The sequence below is a fragment of the Pempheris klunzingeri genome, chromosome 8 (assembly GCF_042242105.1).
Source record: "Pempheris klunzingeri isolate RE-2024b chromosome 8, fPemKlu1.hap1, whole genome shotgun sequence".
NCBI classification, from domain to species: Eukaryota; Metazoa; Chordata; class Actinopteri; order Acropomatiformes; family Pempheridae; genus Pempheris; species Pempheris klunzingeri.
In genome coordinates, this window is record NC_092019.1 from 11,486,690 (window position 1) to 11,507,426 (window position 20,737).

The following is a 20,737-nucleotide window of genomic DNA, read 5'->3' on the forward strand; positions in this document are numbered from 1 at the left end:
GTACATGTCAAGTTGACAAAGGTGGCCATAGTTTCAAAAGTTAGCATGAAATCACAGGACAGGCTGCGCTACTGTCCTTAGACAGGAAGAACGAAAAGGCCATGGTAAGAAAAAAAAAGTGGCAAACAAAGGGAACGGAGCAGTGGAAAAGACAGAATGTGGCAAGAAAAGTGAAAGCAGCAGCAACGAGGGAAGGAAGCTATAACAAATAGATATTACAGTAGAAGAGTTTAAGTGTTGTACTCCTTGCTCTCAGCCAACTAATCCTTTTACTTTGGTATTTTCTGACTCTAGTGAGGCCCATCCTTTCATCACTGCACCTCTCATTGCTCCTTGTCCTACTCTATTTCTTCCATTTGCGTATACCTTTTCTTCTTTTTCTTCCTCAAGCCCCATTTCTACCCATCTCTTCCCCGTTCTCTGTTCACCCAGGGCTCCTGTGATCCATACAATCCTGTAATCATTGGCCCTGTCCTCCCATACTCTCATTCTTGTTTTCACCTGAATCCCTCTTGCTCTCTTTGCCTAAAGGGCTCTCCAGAATCTCCAAATCCTCTTTTCTCTTGCTTTCTTTGCCTTTCCACATATTCCTCAATGCTCTACCTCTCCCTGGCTCCCTGTGTTTTCTCCAGTGAAGGAATACTCTTACTAATCATTCTGTCTCCACTCTCTCACCCTTCCTCCCACCTTATAGGTCTGTCCCTCCGCAATCTCTCTCTCTGCCTGAAGCACCTTGGGTGAGAGCAATTCTCCCATCATTTCTCTTCAACACGTTCTTTCTCCTCCTCCTATTCCTTCATCACTCTCACATCACCATCACTGCGTATTCGTTGATGCTCAACTCTGTGTGTGTGTGTGTGTGTGTGTGTGTGTGTGTGTATGAGTGTGGGGAACTGTAAGACAGATGTAACCGCAGGTAAGGATTTCTCAACCCCCAATGAGCTCCCCGCTGAATTTATCCAGTTCAATAGGAAACCCACACACACGCCTTCAAAAACACACACCACAGGCGCACACACCCCAGCACACACATGGGCTCACACAAACACATGCTGTAAACTGTACTCCGTACAAAATGGACGAAGGTGTGAAAACAAACAATCCAAGGTAATTCAAAAGCCAATATGAAAAAGGAAGGGAGTCAACTGAAGGAGAAAAGCAGAAGCAGGCGCAGAGAGTGAAACAGATTGAAGATACAAAATGGTTACAGAAGAAGCGATCCATTTCTTATCTCCTATCATAACAGGAATGATTGAATTACTTACCCTCGAGTCTCATAGTTTTCTGAAGAGATGCTGCTATTTACATGGAGGTTAGGGGTTATTTGTGATTGTGAGATTGTCAGTTTAAATCCCTCAACTTATGTGGAAAAAGCTGGCTGAGGGGAAGTGAATGAGAAATGCTCTCATTATCCCACAACAGCTGCTGCCAGGGTGCCCTGGAGCAAAAACTACACCTCAAGTTGTAGCTGTGGAACTAATCAGTAGTAACCAGAAGAAGCCTACACCGGGGAGGTGGAGATATGAAAAGTTTGTTAATGTGAAGCAAGATGAGGGTGAAATGGGCCACACATTCTCGCTAAGGGTGCTATAAATTTTGAGACTTCAGTATAACTGATGTAAACAACCATCAATGAAAGGACAGGTAGACTATTAAACTTTGCACTGTCCCCGGATGTGTCAACCTGGATTACAGTAGTTTCAACTATACAAATAATGACTTTGCCTCCTTATATCTCTCTAACAAGACAAAACATCCAATTCCTCAATATACCTATTTCTTTCCATATAATATTTCCATAAAAATCCTACTTGATTAAACACAATATTGTGTAAAATACAACTGCGATCTACTTTTAAAACAGATCTGGAATCTCTATTAAAACAGTGCAGCATTCACTGAGACCACCTCATGGAATAATGATAGGTCAGGTAGCCAGGCCGTCTCACAGAGAGTCAGTGCATCTTTAATTCTAAGAGCTTCATTAGTGTGCTACACATTAATGTGTCTGTATACAGGTATGTACGTGTGTGTATGTGTGTGTGTGTGTGTGTGTGTTTGTGTGTGTTTGTGTGCGAGTGCATGAATGTGTGGCCCATCAACCAGAGAAGTTAATCTAGCTTGCTACTGAGGTTGCGTTGGTGGCAACCCAGCAATGCAATGCCAAAATCTGTGTGTGTGTGTGTGTGTGTGTCTATGGACCTGTCACTATGGTGATGATGAACGATGGTTGTTACCATTACGTCCATCTGCTGTTGCCGCCAGAGACGGATGCTGTGTCTAACGGGAAGTGACATTACATGGCTGTATACACTTGTACTCATACAAAGATCCCAAACACATGCAGGATCGGTGTAGTGAGGAACACACACTCTGCTGCCAGTGACACGCAAAGACATAACTTGTACTCTTCATAAAAACGCTGCTTTTCTAAACAAAAATATTTTATGTAAAAGCTTTGCTGTGAAGCATGATATGCATTTTTTAGCAAATATGCCAAAAATGTGTGAAAATTACCCAGAATAATAACATAATAGAATAGATACAATATTAAGGTAAGGAAATGATTATGTTGAGACTAGCAAACTATTAAAAGTAATATTTCAGTCAAAATCACCAGTACCTGAAGTCCAATAACACTAAAAAGAAATATAAAATATAAAGTAATTGAAATTATAGTTTAAACATGTATAAGTCAGTGCATGTTGTAACTGCATGCTCTAAGTTCATTATCAGTTTTGTGAGACGTCAACTCCAAACACACTCTCACAAGGTATGAAAAGGCTGTTTGTAAGCCAGTATTTTGTGTTCATGTCGACATCCCGTAAGGTCCTGCTCTTGGTTTAATGCTACTGTGTGTTCATGTGTGTGTGTGTGTCTGCATGCCAGTGTGAGTTTGTGTGTGTCTATATGGACATAGCACATGGATGACAATGTGCCTGAATGAGGGTGTGTTATGGGGCAAGGTAACAGTGATCTTGCCTTAGTCTGTGCTGTATGAGCTTCTGGCTCGTCAGTATGTTCCCGTTTGTCTTTCCCTAATGACAGACAGATGTTAGTGCTACAGAGCCTTCACCCCCGGCACGAGTATGCTATATTACTTCAGGAAAACCCTAGGCATAATGTGTGTGTGGTTGTGTCCGTGTGTGCGGAGGATTAACACTTCCTGAAGCATCACAACGACAGTGGTCACAATGATGTTCTGTGTGTGTGTGTGTGTGTGTGTGTGTGTGTGTGTGTGTGTGTCAGAGACCATTCTCTCTCTACAGAGGTCACTACACAAAACATGTTCCAGCTATTTTGACTTTTGCCAGATCTGTTGCATGTTCTGTTAACTAAGGTGTAACACAGGGCTTATATTATAAATTGCTCATCCAGCGAGAGAAAGACATGCTTTGGATAAAAGAGAGATAACGATGAATACGGCAGCTACTCCTCCTCATCACAGTATTTATATTTATTTACAGTTTATAAGCCATTTACCCATCGCAATATGTATTTATCTATCAATGTATATTTGAGTCACCACTGTCGTTCAATAGAATAACTGACTTAATAGTACAATAACAGTAATAGTTAAGTCAACTATCCAATCGAACAGCCCTATGGCCAGCAAAATGCCTCAGTGTTGGAAAGTGTTTATTATTACTGTCATTAAGAGTAGTTTTATTTATCTTTTTTTTATCCAAAAGTGTAGGTAGGTGTTCAAATGGTGTTAGCAAAGCTATAAGTAAATATCGATTCTGGACACTCTGTATATACTGTATGCTAAGAGTGGGTGTCTTAAAAAGTTTAAAGTTTTAAAACTGTTATTTTAGATATCTATTACAACAATTACATTTATTTATGCTCTGTTGACCACTTTTACCTATCTGCAGTCTGAGTAAAGTCCCTTATTTATAAAATCCACACTCGTGCGACATTTTTACATTCTCCAGCACATTTTTACTCTCAGTCAGTTCAGCTAGGTAAGACTCTAGAATAAACAGCAACCTATTCAGGTAAAATATGTATTTCCATATGGCAAGCAAAAACTGTGATCATTAAAATGCTATGTGTTATGCCTTCCATTATTAGTGGACTAGGACTTCATTAATCAAGTTCAGGCCTACCTGGCCCCAGACAGCAACTTAACCATTAACTCAACCTTAATACCTGTTAGACTGCCTTTAGTCAAGTGGTATTATCTCCCCTGATATGTGCGTGAGAGAGTCTTTATTTGAGACACAGAGGGGAAAAAGCATGTGTGTGTGTGTCTGTGTGTATGTCTATGCAAGTGTTTGTGTGTTTGTGTCCAGGCGTAGATAAATGATAGGGAGGTTAGGAGACTGAGCTACTAGTGGCTGGCCAGCTGTTTCACTCTGACAGCTGCCACACTGGTGTCTTGTGGGTAATGGAGTTCTTAACCAATTACAACCTGGGGAAATTAAAAACACTGTCCCACTAGAATAGCTAATCTCCTTCTCTATCACTTTTTTCTCTCTTTCTCTGTAGCAGCTGCTCATTCGCAACTCTTCCTTGCATACCAATAGACATCCCGACGCACACATACACACACCCCCTCCACTCAGCAAGTCCATTTATCAAGGCTAAGTTCTAGTCACCTGGGGATGATTATGGAGATCCAAGCTAATAGCATTCACATTCCTTTATTCTCAACATGCCCCCTTCTCTCCCTCCATCCCTTCATCCCTGTGGTCTCCTATTCTCTCCATCTGCCTCTGCTCTCTGCTCCATCCTGCAATCTCTCATATATCATCTATTACAATAGGTAATAAGTTAGACCTACAGATACCTCAGAACACCTGGACCACATTGCAGCTGGACCCTGTCCAGCTCTATGTGTTTTCTCTGCTTCACTCATTTTTTCTATTTAAATATGTGTTTTGTGATGGCTGGAAATCAGACAGCAGAAGCAAAACCATATTTCTTAATGTAACTTCATCAAAGTAAAAATGTCAGTATTACCAAATATAGATATGATCAAACATTAGTACTAATATGTTAAGTTTTTATGTGTGTTGTTGCTATCAGCCAACAAAGTTCTCAAATAACAAAACAAAATTGTGGAAAAACAACACAGTTTTGCTGTGTTTCTGACAGTCTGACATAACCACAATTTGTCCTTTGGCCTACCTCAGTTTCTATATTCTAGGTAATTTTCTGCATTCTTTGGCTTTAGCATTGACTGATTGATAGTACTCTTTTCTCCAATGAGAAATTATGTTTGAAATAATGAAGTGAGTGCAGGAAAAATGTAAAGAATTAAAAAAAAGAAAGGGGTGTTGTACTTGTTCGCTCATTTTCAACATATTTTCCAAAACCAGAAAATTAGTCTACAAATTTTCAGGATATCAAAGGTATGTGGAAACGGTTCTCAAACCAACCTTCCTTCAGTTCTAACTGTCTACAACTGCCCCTGAGCACGCACACACTCTTAACACAAGTGACTTGTGACGCAGTGTGACTCCTTGTATTCTGAAGAATGGGGTGTATTGACAGTTCAATTAACCATATCATCATACAGAATGCCGACTGCAGTGAAAACACTAGATCCTGTGGAAATGCCAACGATTTCCTGCCAAATGCCCATAACGAGTCACATTCCACTGATGCAACGACCTACACTTGCTTTTAAGACCACCTGAGATTAATCTGACCGGCAAAGTACAGTAAATTGATGAACACTAAACAATGTGTTGGTACTGCAGCCACAATGAATGAAATTTCGTGAGTCTGAAAATCTGCTTTGCCTCCCATTAATAGTGGTGTTAGAAAAGGCAAAATGTCATGTCTCGTTCTTAACTCATACTGTTAAGAAAAGGTGAATGCTTCACCACAGCCAAATGGTGAGACCGACTTCCTCAGCTGCGATATTTAGTAGGTGAGCACTTGTAGTAGCCAATTAAATTTCTAAGTGCATGGTGCCCCTTCAGGCTCCACAATGGGTATTGTCCCTGTAGCTGTTTCCTTTTGTCTCTCTTTTAGCTTTTCTTCCTATCCTCCCTCCTTCCTTACCTTCTTTCCCTGTCTCCCAGGCCACGTTCTGTCCCTGCATCCTACTTCATCTAATTCTCCATCCATCCCTCCTGTGGCTATTCAACACAGTTGTGTCCCAGACAAACCATCTGGTGCACTTTATAAATGACTGACCCTACATGGCCTTGACGACGCCTAGCTGCCACCACTTGCTGTGCATGTGTGTCTGTCTATATGTCTGTGAGTGTGTGTAGGAACAGGTGCATGCTGACTGATGATGTGATGCTGTGTGCAGCTTTAACCACCGAAGCAGGTGTACTGGCACCCTAACATATTATTCTGACACTCTCTCTCACCTTTTACTGTTCTATGTCAAGCACAAATATACTCACATTTAAATTAAATTTAAACACTTAGGTGACCAGTTAAAATGTCCATTACAAATGCAGAATAACAATGTGAACACAGACAGTTTAAAAGAAATACACAATTTTTCACCCTTGCATTTCGGACAATTTGCAATGCACTTTTCAGTGATTAATCTGTGATCCTGTACAAAACTAGCTATGAAAATAATTTCATATGTAAAAAAAAAAAGCTGAATGGGCAATAAAAGCTTTCCACAGGAACCAGCAATGTGCCACAGACAGTCAAAGACCTGCTTGTTGAAGCCTTGGATAGATGCGTGCTGACATCCAACCGCTGACAATAAAAGTCGGATGAGATAGATGGAGGAGAAAGAAAGGAGAGGGGAAAAAAAGATAAGAACACGAGAAGCAGTGATGTGGTTGTCTGGGGATTGATCCCTCTAGGAGACACTCAGCTTCTCCTCAGAGAATGAAGAAAGATAGGAGGGAGGAGGGAAAAAGAGAATGACTTATGAAGACGCTCAACTTGAAAGAGATGTGTCAACACTTTGATGGTAAAGAGTGAGAGAGTGCAAATGCAAGAAGAGACAGAACATAAAGTATAGGGTACAGCATAATGTAGGAGTCAAATGAAAGAAAAAAGGTCAAAGAAAAGCACAGGCACAAGTAGCATGTGTGTCAGGGCCAAGATTAAATAATATGAGAATTGTTGCATTTGGTTGCATACAAATGTTTTACAACATCTTTGGGAATAGGATGTTCATACATGTGTTTAGATAAAATGATACAACTTGAATAAACGTGAATGGTGAAAGAAAGCAATGATGAATGGAGCTACTTTGCGTACTAAATAAGCAGCATTCTCTGCTTATTTTAACAGAATGAAATAAACAAGAAGCACAACTTCATTTGACCAACATATGTATGTATAATTGCGCATCAATCAGCATAAAATACATGCCAAGTTTAACTGCTGGGGCTAAAGAGAGTGTAAATGTTCAGAAGCAACGCCGCTGTTAGTTTATGTTTGTAGATATAGCACTGATGACTGCGGCTCTGCCAAGGAATGATGTAGCTGACAAACTTATGTGGCAAAAGTTCAAGAAAATGCTGGAGCTAATAATGGTGATGTGCTCAGTCTTACTCTCTCTCTCTTACACACACCTTTTACAATTATGGTTACATTAGCTACTAATTGTTTCATTTGGCAGCAGATTGAGAGAGAGAGTGTATTGGAAGTTGAGTACTTTTCCATAGAACAGAATAAGAGGTTCATCAAATGAAGCAGTAATCACCATGAGACAATGTGTTACTTTTTTCTACTAATGGCTGAACCTCTGATGTGTTGAAGTCAAGGGGAAAAATGCTTCTTGCTGTCTTGAATACTGTCTTGAATACATTAATTTATTTTTTTCAACAAAACGTTGCAATCTTATGAGCCATGTAATGGCAATTCTGATAAAAAAAATGTTCATTAAAGGAAATCTTGTAGCTTTATGACTATGTTTAGGGGCATGCTGGCTTGACTGACGCACAACAAATTTGGTTAGATTTCTTGGTCCCAGTTAACTGCCAGCAGCAAATGGTTAACTCAAATGCAGGCTTTAACATTTAAACATTTACACATTAACACAGTTTGCTTTGATACAGTATATGTACCGTATGTGTCTGTCTGTCTGAAAAGGACAGTGAGACATTGAGACTCTCGAGCACCCCCCCCACACACACGTCTTTCAGGATCAGTTATATTAAAATTAATACAGAAGTCATGACAGAACTGGAACGGCTTGTACATTTTCAGATGACAGGAGGCCTGATGTGTTTCCTCGGTACACACATATGCAAACAGCACATACACACGTGCACACAGTATTAGTACTAATATCTTTACCTACAATAACAGATTCATAATGCAGCTTCTGTTGTATGTCAAACAGCAATTTGGTAAATCACAAAGTTTTCTGGCTGGTCTATGACGGAATATTAAGGCCATAGCAGAATTATAATTAATAAATAACTGAGCTAGGAGAGGAGGTGATATTGAATTTCCAGGATTAAAGTTGTAAATTTATGAGAAAAAAACTAAAATATTCTCTGAGATAATGTCATGGATTTGTGAGAAAAAAACTGAGACTGAAGTAAAAAAAACTACGAGGAAGAACTTGGGGAAAAAATAGTGACAGCAGTATTACTACTTTTTCAGTAATAATTTTTGTTTGTGGTCACTTTGCAAGGTTGAATCAACCTCATCACACTACAGACATCACCGCTTACTGTGTATTAACCTGCAGAGAATGACCTGATCAAATTATACTTTTCATTCAGAATTAGCAATAAGTAATACTTAGAAATACTAGTGACTTCAGCCAAGACTCACCATGATGAGGCTGATCTCTTAATCTCAGAGAATTTCTGATCTTTTTTCTTGCCTACTTATGACTTCATAATTTCAGAGAATAAATCAGATATATCAGATAACTGGCAGTGGTATTGGTAAAGGAGTCTCCAAAAGGAGTCTCGATTTCTCTGTCCACACTCACCACGTGAGCTGGAACCTGCTCCATCTTAGCGGCAGGCGTTCCAGGTCTGGGGTAGAACTGGTTGATGAAGAGACTTGGGAATCGGTAGCGTTTCACCAGATCTAATGTCTCTTGAAAGTCGTCCTCCGTCTCACCAGGAAAACCGCAGATTATATCTGTAGCTATGGTTACACCTGGGACCCTACAACGGAGACAGAGAAAGCCTTTTAGGTTATGTATAAACATTTTGGTTATTTCCTAATAATTTCCTAAAACAACTGGTATTGAGGAAATGGCACATAACTTCTGCATACTTTTGTGGTGTTAGAGGGAAAAGTAAGCATGATTCTCTGGACAAAAGTTAACATTAAAACAAAATTGTCACATCAGGGAGAACAGTCCTGAAGCCAGTCTACAGCATTTGAATGTGTACCAGTTGAATCTGTTAGTGCCAAATGCTCATGGTATTGTTCTGTACAGTAGCTAATCCCACATAACATATTTTCACTTTGGTTATTCATAATTCAATCAAGGAGCATCACTGAAAAGCAACATCCTTTATTGCGCAGGGAAACAAATAAATAAATAAAAATGACAAAGAAATAAAAAATAAACAACATTCACAATATATTTCAGTGTAACACTCATTAACCTCCAGCCACTACTTGATCAATTATCCTAATTTACTCTGAAGTTTGCAATTCCCAGACTTTTTTTCCACTGCTGATGAAGGTCTTTGAAAAACTATGTGAAGCCCATAGCCTTTCCCCATGGAGTCATTCAGCCAATCAAACCCTGATTAGCAACCTCTGCTGCCAATCAGTAGCTATTGATTATTGACCCACTGGCACATTGGATTAATTGTGGCCAGTAGGGTGTGGGAATAGATGTATTGATTAGTTCTATATATGTTGTTTGTATTGACAGCAGTTGGATGGCTTGTAAAAGAACTCCAAGGCTAAGTGATCACTGTCAGAAACCATGTATCTCCAGTGTACATACTTGACATTCCCAGTGAAATGTATTCTATTTTGACATGTTGGTATACAGTTTCAATGATTGGGTTTCATCCCAAAGCCATTTAAAATCATCTCTGATTCATAAAGTAGGCCCTAGCTGTAAATTACAATAAAGGGGTAAATTAGCAATATGAGAATATGTTCAAATGCTTGTTAGAAGCTGGCTTTGCCTGTTTTTTGAGGATGTAACTATTTGCCAAAGTGGCCTTTTGTCCCATTAATCTCCGACAGAATGATATTCACTACGGAAAATCATTCTCAATACAAGCAAGTTAAGGCACTAATTAAAAGCTTTCTAGCATCAAACATCCAAATGCAGTGCAATATCCAGACACTGGAGCCCCTAAATGTAATATGTAATGTGTTCTATGGTGAGCAATGTGCTACAAGAACCCAGGACGCCATTAGTAACAAATAGATATCCTTTAAAAAAGAAATGGATGGGATGGAAGAAGAAGACCATGGTGTCTGAGTAAACTATCAATCACCAGTAATTTGGACTTGCTCCTTTCATTTTATCTTGTCATTATTTCTCAGCTCTTTTCCTCTCTCATTTTAAACAAGCATATCACGTTGTTGTATGTTGTAATTCCATAACTGTATATGTGCCCTGCTGATAAAAGACAGCAATAATTATTAAGAATATAAACAATATTTTAGCTCTTGTTGAAAATGTAAGACATTAAGACAAGAAACAAACACACATAAGCATACGTAATAGACCTGACAAAGACCGCTCAACAAAGACATTAAGAAAAGAGTGGAAAAGACATTTTCTCTGCAATCGACAACATGATGCATCTTTAATTACATTAACTTCCTGCATCTGCAACCCCATGATAACCTCTGACCTATTGATAAGTTCCAATTGGCTGACGGTCATTAATATTAACCAATGGCCTGCGGGCACAGTCTTTCTTGACCTCTAAGATCTGCCTGACAACTACCCTATGGAAAACTAAAACTAAACAAATTAAAAAACAAAAATCCAAGCATAGAATAGTTAAACGGATGAATAAATGAATAATTCTCTATTTGTGATTGAAATTAACTTGAATCCCCCTCAAGCTGTGGTTCTAAACCCCCAGAGTACTTAACACAAAATACATGGTTTTAATCCTTATTTTGTTAGGTAAACAAAGGACTATATGCAGCCTGTAGGCTTTCTACAATAATTTATCAAATAAAGTGTCTTGAAAATGGAAAAGCTATAGTTAATTTTTTGGAGCCATGGTAACTTGTAGGCATGCAGGTTTAGTACAGAAACCACATTAGAAATTTGTGCATATGAGATCTAATTACAAAAAAACATTCTTCTGCTGCAGGCATAAAAGAAAAGTTAGATTAAGTTCAAATTATGTACTGATATTTAATGATCTCTTTACAAGAGTATAAAAAATATACTCCCCCAACCTATTTCATTAATGACAGTGGGAGGGAAGGTATATAAAATCAGCATTGCAAACAAACAAGTACAGTTTTTTTCTGGCCTAAATAGATAAGTCTTTTGTATTTCCCCAAGGCTTTAATATCCAATTTAGTGTGGCCCTTTGGTAGTAGTGGTGCCGAGGACAGTGTATACAGTGTAGGTAGTCAGTATGTCCTTTTCATTCTTGCAGCAGTACTACGGAAATTTACACCATTGCTGGAAAGGATGTACAATTCAGGCCAGGGGTACAAAGTAACACATGGAGATAGAATACTGAGAGGAAGAGCAGGGAGACAGACTGGTGTGAATTGGCTTTTGTGAATTTTCCTAAGGTGGAGGCTGAGAGGGAACAAAAACATGCGCGCACACACTGTCATTTTGACACCTCTGTCTCTCCCAGATCTAAGGGTAATGGAGGTGTGATGTGTGATACTAATGAACAAAAACCACACTGATACTCTTGTTGAAATGAGAGAGGAGAAATGTACAGTATCTTGTTACCGTTCACCTTTCAAAAACAGAGTGTGTAAGAAACAGATAGAGGCAAAGGTACAGAGACAGAAAAGGAGAAAATAAAGGAGGACAACAAATCAGCAGTCAGCTCAACTGGCTTTCAATTAAACTGATGCCGGAAGAGGAATACTTTAAACTGAAAAACAGGTTTGTATGTTCTGCCTGGAACTAACTTTTGTCACGAGTACTGGACATCACTTTAAAAGTAGATCAGATTTGCACAAAACGTTTAAAAAATATCACATTTTTATCATAAAAGTTCTAAAGCATATTCATTGTTCTTATCCAGTGTTAAACTGAGCTCAAATAGAGTTTTTAACTGTAGAGAAAATTAGAAAGATATATATATATATATACATTTCAAATGTAGCAAACTAACTGTTCATGGAGCATTGTCACATTGAACCATGACGTATCTAACAATAAACAAATGTTTTTAAAGAAGAGGAATTACTTATCTAAACAGTAAACTCTGAGAACTGGACAGAGAGCAACAAAAACACTGACAGAGCAAAATGAGTCTCTTCGGTGTGGAAAGGAGATAAACAGACAGAGCAGAGCAGGGTCTGTGAAATGAGACATTATCTGGCAAGTCAGGCTTGGAGAAAGAGTCAACAACGATTAGTATTGATTGAAGAATGATATTAGAGAAAATATTCTTCACCTACAAGCAAAGAGAAAGGGAAGCAAATGGTGTTACATATTGTATGATGCTTAGAGTATGATGTGGAGAGCAACATCCAGCACTTGGAATAGAGGCGGGAAAATACCAACAGAGAGAGACATGTTGGAAATAAAGAAAAAGAAAAGAAGAAAGAAAAACAAAAACAAAGAGGGACATCAAGTTTCAGCTAAATCAAAAACTACAAATATATATACAATATAAAATTGGGCTCAGCATCCTTATTACCTCTCTAAATAGCATCTTTAAATGTCTGTTTATAGAGGCTACATTTAATTGGCTCTCTGTTTGACAATGTCTGAGGCTATGAATGATGTTTTAATGGAGATTGAAGTAGTATTCTGTGAATATGTTATGTACACATCTTTATGATGAGAGAAGGGAGGGGGGTGGACCAATTTTTATCAACAACTAGTGGTCGGTGGCTCACCTTATGACTAATGCTGCACTTCCTGTAGCTACTTTAGAATAAAAACACACTACAGCCACTGAAACCCCTAAATCAAGAGAGATAATGGAGCAGGAAAATAGATGTGTTCTTGTGTATGTGCTTTGTACCTGTCATTTCTCCTCCTGCCCCATAGAGGCAAAGAGACCACATCCCTGAAGACAGCAGCATCCATTAGCCATAGTGTGCTACCAGTCTGAGTTAGCATTTACACAGGGAGAATGTGTTCATAGGAGACTAAAGTCTTTTAATTAAAACTCAAGATAAGCACACATTCAGTCCTCCATCTGCCTCAGCAGGCTGAATTAAGCTTCAGAAAACACACCATTGTCTTCAGCACAATTATCAACTCTTTGTTTGCTGAGGCTCTCATACGTGCATATGTGTGTATGAGTCTCTTCATATACATACAGCCGTCCTCTTCATCATATATTCAAAATATGTGCATGTGTATGTAAGCGTGTTTGCACAACAGATGCCTGTGAGCGGCTCCAGTGATAAGATGAAGGCAGGACCATTGGGACAGAAGAACCCTGAAAAATTATAGCAAGGAAAAAAAGATGAGTGTGGCATGGAGCTGTAGAGAGGAAGGATATGGGTGGAGGGATGTGAGGATGAGAGCGAAGAAAGACAATCTGGGGAGGTAAATATTTACCTATTCATCTGTCTGAAAGATACCATGCTACCTATCTGTGCTGCAGTGGGTGCGTGATGTGTGTGTGTTCTCTGAAATGATAATGTGTGGTACACTAGTGCCGCTGTAGCATAGGAGACGGACAGTGAAGGGAGAGAGGGAGAGAGAGAGAGAGATCTGGCGATGAGGAGAGACAAAAAGAGATAAAGATAGGAAAGAGTGCTATGGGAAAATTTGTTGACAAATGTAAAAAGTTGGTCTTGAGGAAACTCAACTCCTAAATAAAATCACATTAACACGTAATCTGACAGCTTTTCTGTAATGTGTGAGTATGTGCGGTAGAGAGAGAGAGCAGCAGCTGGGGTGAGAGTGAAAACAAATTCTACAAGGACTGAAGTTTGAAGATTACAGAACCACAACATATTGTGTGAAAATTATGTTCAAGTCAGACATAATCAATGCTTATGTGAGGATGAGCAGTGAGGTTTTTTTCACCATGGAGCCATCTGCCCACTCCAATACTCAGTCATCTCCTGATATAGAAAAAAAAAAGGGTGAAACAAGTTACATCATTTCTTTGCCCTTATAATCTTAACTGTAAATCCACTGGCCTTCCTAGTTTTTTTGGACTTTTATCTCACGACTGTCTATATGTGTATTAAAGTCATACTTTGGAGTTACATTGCCAGACAATCCCGTGTTACATTGTTAGACAGAAAGAATCTTTGTTAATAATCTAAGTCATTCCCTCTTTGAACGGTGCAGCAGCACAAAGTGGCGTCTTCAATAGTTCGTTAATATGAGCCGGCAGCCGTCAGCTGTTACACGGTCAAACTTAAAATACTTGTTTGAAAAATGAAGCCGGCTTTAAAAATCTGAACTTGACCCTTGAGAGTCCGTGAAATATTCTTAAAATGAAAAACATCTGCCATCAAGCTGGGTCGTTTACCTCATCCAAACACTCTCCTATGCACATTATACACAACAGCACAGTTTTAAAGGTCATCCATATCTTCCTTTACAGTGATATACTGAGATTAAACCTCTCTTGAAGATGTGATCAAAACCTTGAGAATGTGCAGGCAGACACATCATGTATCATAAAGCTCATCGTTATTGCTGCCTGAAATACGTTTAATGGAAAATGGTCAGTGAAGTTCAATAAACAGTTGTCATTTGCATCGTGTTATCCAGGTCACATTTTTCATGGCTTACCATCTTGATTTGTATTTGTGGTGCTTTATTTTCTCCTTAGTTTGTTCAGAGATTTCTGTCCTCACCTAAATGTTTTTTTGTTTTTCTTCTTTGTCTAATGGTTCTTATATGTTTGTGTGCATGTTTATGTGCATTTCATTATGTAACTTAACTAACCATATGAAAAACATCTCATGCACACTGTATCATATATGTAACAAAAAAATTAATCCTCCCTAAAGGGGAGACAAAGGGAACCCAAGAAAGGGGGAAGAATAAGGACACTTGTGAGGAGTGTGAGTAATCACTCAGACACTTAAGTGTTTGATTTTGCCGTGGCAGCTGGAGGTAATGGCACTGTCATGTAGCAGCTCAATTTACAGGGACAGAGAGAGAGAGTAAGAGGTCTGCTTGGTTATCACTCACTTTCCTCAACCACTTCCACCACCAGGATGAAGGAAGGGACTGTAAGAAATGGTTGAGGAGGTGCCAGGTGACTGGCCGGATAACGGGAGGATTTCAGACAGATTAAAGCTGTACAGCCAACAATGGCTCTCACTGTGGCTCCAATCAAGGACTGTTAAATGAATGGATTATTAAATGAGAGTTACCATGACCTAAAAACCTGATTATGACTGACAACAGAGTTGAATGGAAGTAATGTCGCCCAAGCTTAATCTGTTTGTTTGCGATGCTGTGTCGGAAAAGTTTCCAGTTTGTGGAAAATTTGATCATACTTGATATGGATAGGTAGGATATAGAAATACATACAGGTCAATATTCATAAACAGATGTTCTGTGAGATGGCAGCTTCAAATACAGCTGGGATAGATGATAGATGGAAACTAAATAGATATGAAAAGATGAAAAGAAACGGCTAAAAAGCACAAAGTAATGCAGTGAGTATGTAAGACAAGTTGGGAGTTGTATTCTGTCATTTTGCTCTTAAGTGATTCACCGACGGCAGGATGCACAAAAAAAAAAAAAGCAAAGGCTGACTGTTTGCTTGAGAGTGGGGAAGCGACAGACAAATGATTGGTTAAGAGACAGAATGAGACAGGTGATGGCTTCAGCTGACCTGAGAGGAGCTGTCAAACTGTCAGAAAGACTTCCTCAACCTGCTTTTCTCGATCATTCTTTCCTTAAATCTTTGCTTTCTCCCAGTCTATTCTGTAGGTTTAGAAAGTGGAGTGTGGAATGATTTTTGTTTTACTTAAACTCGGGCGAAAACCTACTCACCTGGGTGAAGATTATTCTCCAATTATTTGTCTTGCTATGCTTATTTAGACTAAGAGTATCTTTTGTTTCAATGGGTAAACAACTGATATTGGATAAAATCTGTCCAAATACAGTGTGTAAACACGTTGGCTATGTGGTTACTCTACTAAGTGAATACCGAGTCATTTGTCTCTAAACCTGCAGTGCAAAATAACCTCTGTCTTTCTATGTAGCAGGTCATTTGTAAAGATCGAGGTGGCTGCTATGGGATGAATGGAGAGCCAAGTAAATAATGATCCCACTGGAGTCATCAGTAAACTTTATCATTTAATGAAACAGCCTGAACACAGCAGAGCAGAACTGCAGTTCAATTTAACACACACACTTACACATGCAGACACACACATACTTCATTAGCCTTGGAGAAGGGTAATGAGAACACACACATACACATTTCATTAGTCTGAGGGAGGAGTAATAGGAGAGCAGACCTTACAAATCCATCTAGACACACTTTCTATCCCTCTTTCTCTCGCTCACAAACACACACACACACACACACACACACACACACACATATATATATGTGTGTGCCTAAAAGGGCCACAGAGCAAAAGCATGATACTTGTGACTGTCTAGCCAGGCGTTAAATGGAATGTCCCTTTGCACTTTATTTCAATTTAATCCAACCTTCATTGACATACCCGCAGTATGTGATTTATCTTTCCATCCCGCTGTGTTGACCCGACTCTGCACAGATATGGTAACATCAAAGCATGGGATAAATGCTGGACATAAAAGCCTAACTTAAATCAAATAGACGGTGGCCTCGCCTTAAGTGTAGGCTTTTTGTGTGATGCTCACTCACAACAAGCTAGAAATATCGTTAATGACATTAAAAACAAGTAACTGCTTTCATATTCTATTTCTATACTGATATTTTCAATGTGAGGAAGAAGTACTTCTCTATCGCAACAGGTTAATGGGGGTTAAAAGGACTACTAAGGTAATTGTTTGGCCAAAAATGAAGAAAATGTTTCTTAGTTACAGGTGTTTGTCTGTGTTCAGATTAGTTTACTCACACCGCAAGAGGAGAAGCTTTGAGCTCACATGCTGAAGCTGCTTCTCCAGCGGACAGGAGGGCTAGGTTTGCTTCCAGGTTAGCTGGCTAGATAGACACTTAGATCAAGAAAATCAAATCAAACACATGGAACTTTGAGAGCAGCAGCAACAGATAGAGTTGTATGGAAAATAATTGATTTCTGGTTAAGTTGATTGTTTTCCATCAGACAGGCAATTAACTGATGAATTACTTTTAACTAACTAATCATTGTATGAATCATTAAGGTCCCAGTCACTAGAGCCAAAGAACAGCATAGAGGCTTTTCGTGAGAGTGAGGAAGAACCTGTCAGGGAAAATCAATTAGTGTCTCTTGTGTGACTTCTACAGTAGAATGGACTCCATCAGAAAGGCTATGATAGAGTGCACAGGACAATCAGTTCAAACCTGGCAACAAATTCGTACATAGAGAAGACTATAATGTCGAGAAGGGGAATGATAAGATCATAGTCCACCATATAATTTCTAAAATAAACAAAAAAATAACCATTGTCAATGTATCCATTCCTATGTGTCACTAATAATTCTGGAAAGAATATATGCAAGTGTGTACACACACACACACACACACACACCACACCACACCACACACGCATGCACGCACACAGCTTGCCTATGTTATGCAATGCTCAGTTGTTACAAATAAGAGCTCTGAAAATCTTAACTTTGCCACACACAAAAACACACACACACAAAGATAAGTATGTGGGTTAGTTCACTGTAAATAGTGTTTTAAAATGCAGTAAATGTTTTGTCTGCTGTGGTTATTTGCTGTTAGTTGTATAGAATTGTTAAAAATTGTTCTAAATGTTTGCATTAACTGCCTAGGATTACAGAACTGAAATGTGAGGGACATGCAACAGTAGATGAACTGAAATGGTATGGGGTAAGATATTGGGGCAGATTTCCCTCATTGTAGAGAATAGTGTAGAGGAATACAGAAACACACACAAATACAATGAACACTGGAGTAACTGTTGCACAATGCTTAAGCCAAAAAACACAACAATGTCACTCAAACACACACAGACAGATTATAGTTCTTCTACTGTGAGTGAAACTGTGCGGCTGAAAAAGGAGCTTTGAGGAACGATGAGTCAAACACTGAGCAACAGAAATATGATACGAGAGAGAGAGACAGAGACAGAGAGGCTGAAAGGTGAGTCAGGCGGTGAAACATGACTGTGTTCTTAGATGTACCCAAGTATCAGCTGACGTTGCGTGTGTACATGTGCATCAGGAGGGTGCAAGCACATGGAAAGTTAACACTTTGCTGCTTCAACACTTGACTTTCCACAATGTGAGGGGCTGTTTACGTGTTCACATTGCACTGCCATGCTACCTCACTGCCAGTCACGCATGCTTGTGAAGATGCAGGATTTAGTAATATAATCAAATCGAAGGCTAACTCGGGTTGCTTTTAGATGTAACAAGATATGTTTTTTCTCTATGTTGTAGGAGGCCAAATTAAATATATGACCGATAAAAATAATAACACAAAGTCATGAACAAGTCTTACGGAGGTTTGAATGAAATCAGAAGTAGAACAATCTGAGTGAAACAATATGAGAACAAACAGTCAAGAGTTTCCAGGTAAATCTGATCTCAAGCAGTTTCAGTTTGTGCTTGGAGTATTTTGCTGGTGGGAAACACGTCTTTGTACTTTCCCATACTAGTGCACAAATACGATTTGTTTGAGGGAAAAAGAAAAACAAATACCAGTACATCTTTTAAGCAAACATAGAAAATGTGTCACAACTGAGGAAACTGTGGTAACTCAAACATAACCTCAGTCCTTCAGGAACACAGATAACCTTGAAGCTCATGAGTCAAACCCACATTAAAGCATTTCATTGATCAAAATGACAATGATAAATGTCAGTCAGTTAGTAAGAGACAATATTGACTGACTACTTGTGTGATGTCTGACCAACTTCGAATTCGTCATGAAAAAAAGACAAGCTGATAATGAAGCATGAAAACACAGTGAATAATATCAGCTTTACAAAAATGTTAACAGTGCTTTTGACCTCAAAAGCAAAAAAAATTGGGTTATTTATTGTGATCTTCTGGCAGGTTGTGTTGATGAGTTGGACTGTTTTGCCACCTGCTCTTTGTGACCGCTGGGAGGCATAGAGTTTCACTGCTGCTCTGACATGTTTTAACGTGCACACACTCACATATATAAAAGTGTCAGTACTCTCTGTCCATCTGTGTTTTCCTCCTTCCCTCTGTCATACAAAGACACTAACCTCATGCTCCAGCTTTTGTGTATGTGTTCTATTCTTTCTAAAGATGGGAAGGACAGGTAATGTGGTCTGAGAGGCCAAATATTAAATTAACACAACTTAATGAGGGAAAACTTAACTTCTGTAATTATAGTGAAGCTGTATGTCTCCTGCATGTGTGTGTGTGTGTGCGCATGCGTGTGCGTATGTGTTTGTGTGTGGTTTATAGAAAGGAAATATGGTATAATCCAAAGGAAGTGTCAATAAGACAGGTATGTGTTGGGAACTGCCAAGAGTCATTATCCACAAGTCGTTTCTGTCTCTCTCAAGTGCACACGAACACACACACACACACACACACACACACCTCAGTTTCAGCTTGTTGTGAAGTTAATGAGTCGTTCTCTGCTGGTTTCCTGTTGTTTAACCTGAGCCAATTCACAACAGTAGACTTATTGACACACACAGTCAGGTATGTGTGCAGGAAGGCCCCCTCCCTCTTTCACTCCTTCCTGGATAAAATCACACCGTATCACACCGATACACAAACCCACACACATCAATAGGCAATATCAACAAAGCATTTCCATGCTATGTATTGTGATTTTTGAGTACTGCGATTTGATTCATTGCGATTTTTTTGTTTTTTAACATTGGAGCATCAGAAAAATTTTAATCACATACTTCTAGAGACTGTATATCATGAAGCACATTTTCAAAAACAATGCATACTATGTCAGTCAGACTTTCTGTAGCAATATTGCTATACTGCATGGAAAAGTGGCAACTCGAGCTAGTGGCATAAATAGGGTTTGCTGACTTTTAGCTTTCTCTGAACTGCTGGGTTATTTATTCAATGTTCATAAGAGTGAACGAAGTAACATAGTGCGCCTAACAATGAGACTGTGGCTTCCTCTCTGGTAGTGTTGTGCTATAAACCGGAGAGCGTGTGCTACTCTTCGGCGCTACCATGAGCTACGACAGACTTATCAGCATTATGCCCCCACTGACGTGTCGCACCGAGCGAACAGCTCAGAGCGGCTGAGAGCGCTGCAAGGGAGGGCAGAGTTTGTGTGTGTGCATTCACATACTTTGGATTTAAAATGTAAACTTGCAGGTCATATCCCTGCAGACCTGGGACTGTCTACTTACTCATGTAGCCTTTGTTTTTCTCAAAGCAGATATGATGTCACATCACTACAACAATAAAAGTGGTAGCTTCTTTCCACTTCCACATAGGCCAAAACATCGATAGTCCCACACCTTAAAGACACTGAATATTAAGACTTTTTCAGAACCTACAGACACCATGAAAATTTTACCAAATGCTTCCAAGAGTCAACACAAAGGAGTTTTCCTAATTAACAACAGTGGCAAGAATTGCTG

At 39.2% G+C, this 20,737-nt stretch overlaps 1 protein-coding gene across 2 annotated transcripts in view; it reads right to left on the reverse strand.

Moving 5' to 3' along the window:
* cdkal1 (CDK5 regulatory subunit associated protein 1-like 1) overlaps positions 1-20,737 on the reverse strand; it is a 227,002-nt gene that overhangs the window by 54,420 nt on the left and 151,845 nt on the right. For both annotated transcript variants that reach the window (XM_070835216.1, XM_070835217.1), the window contains exon 11: positions 8,888-9,068. In XM_070835216.1, the coding sequence (XP_070691317.1) occupies positions 8,888-9,068 (181 nt within the window). The remainder of the gene's footprint in view (positions 1-8,887; positions 9,069-20,737) is intronic.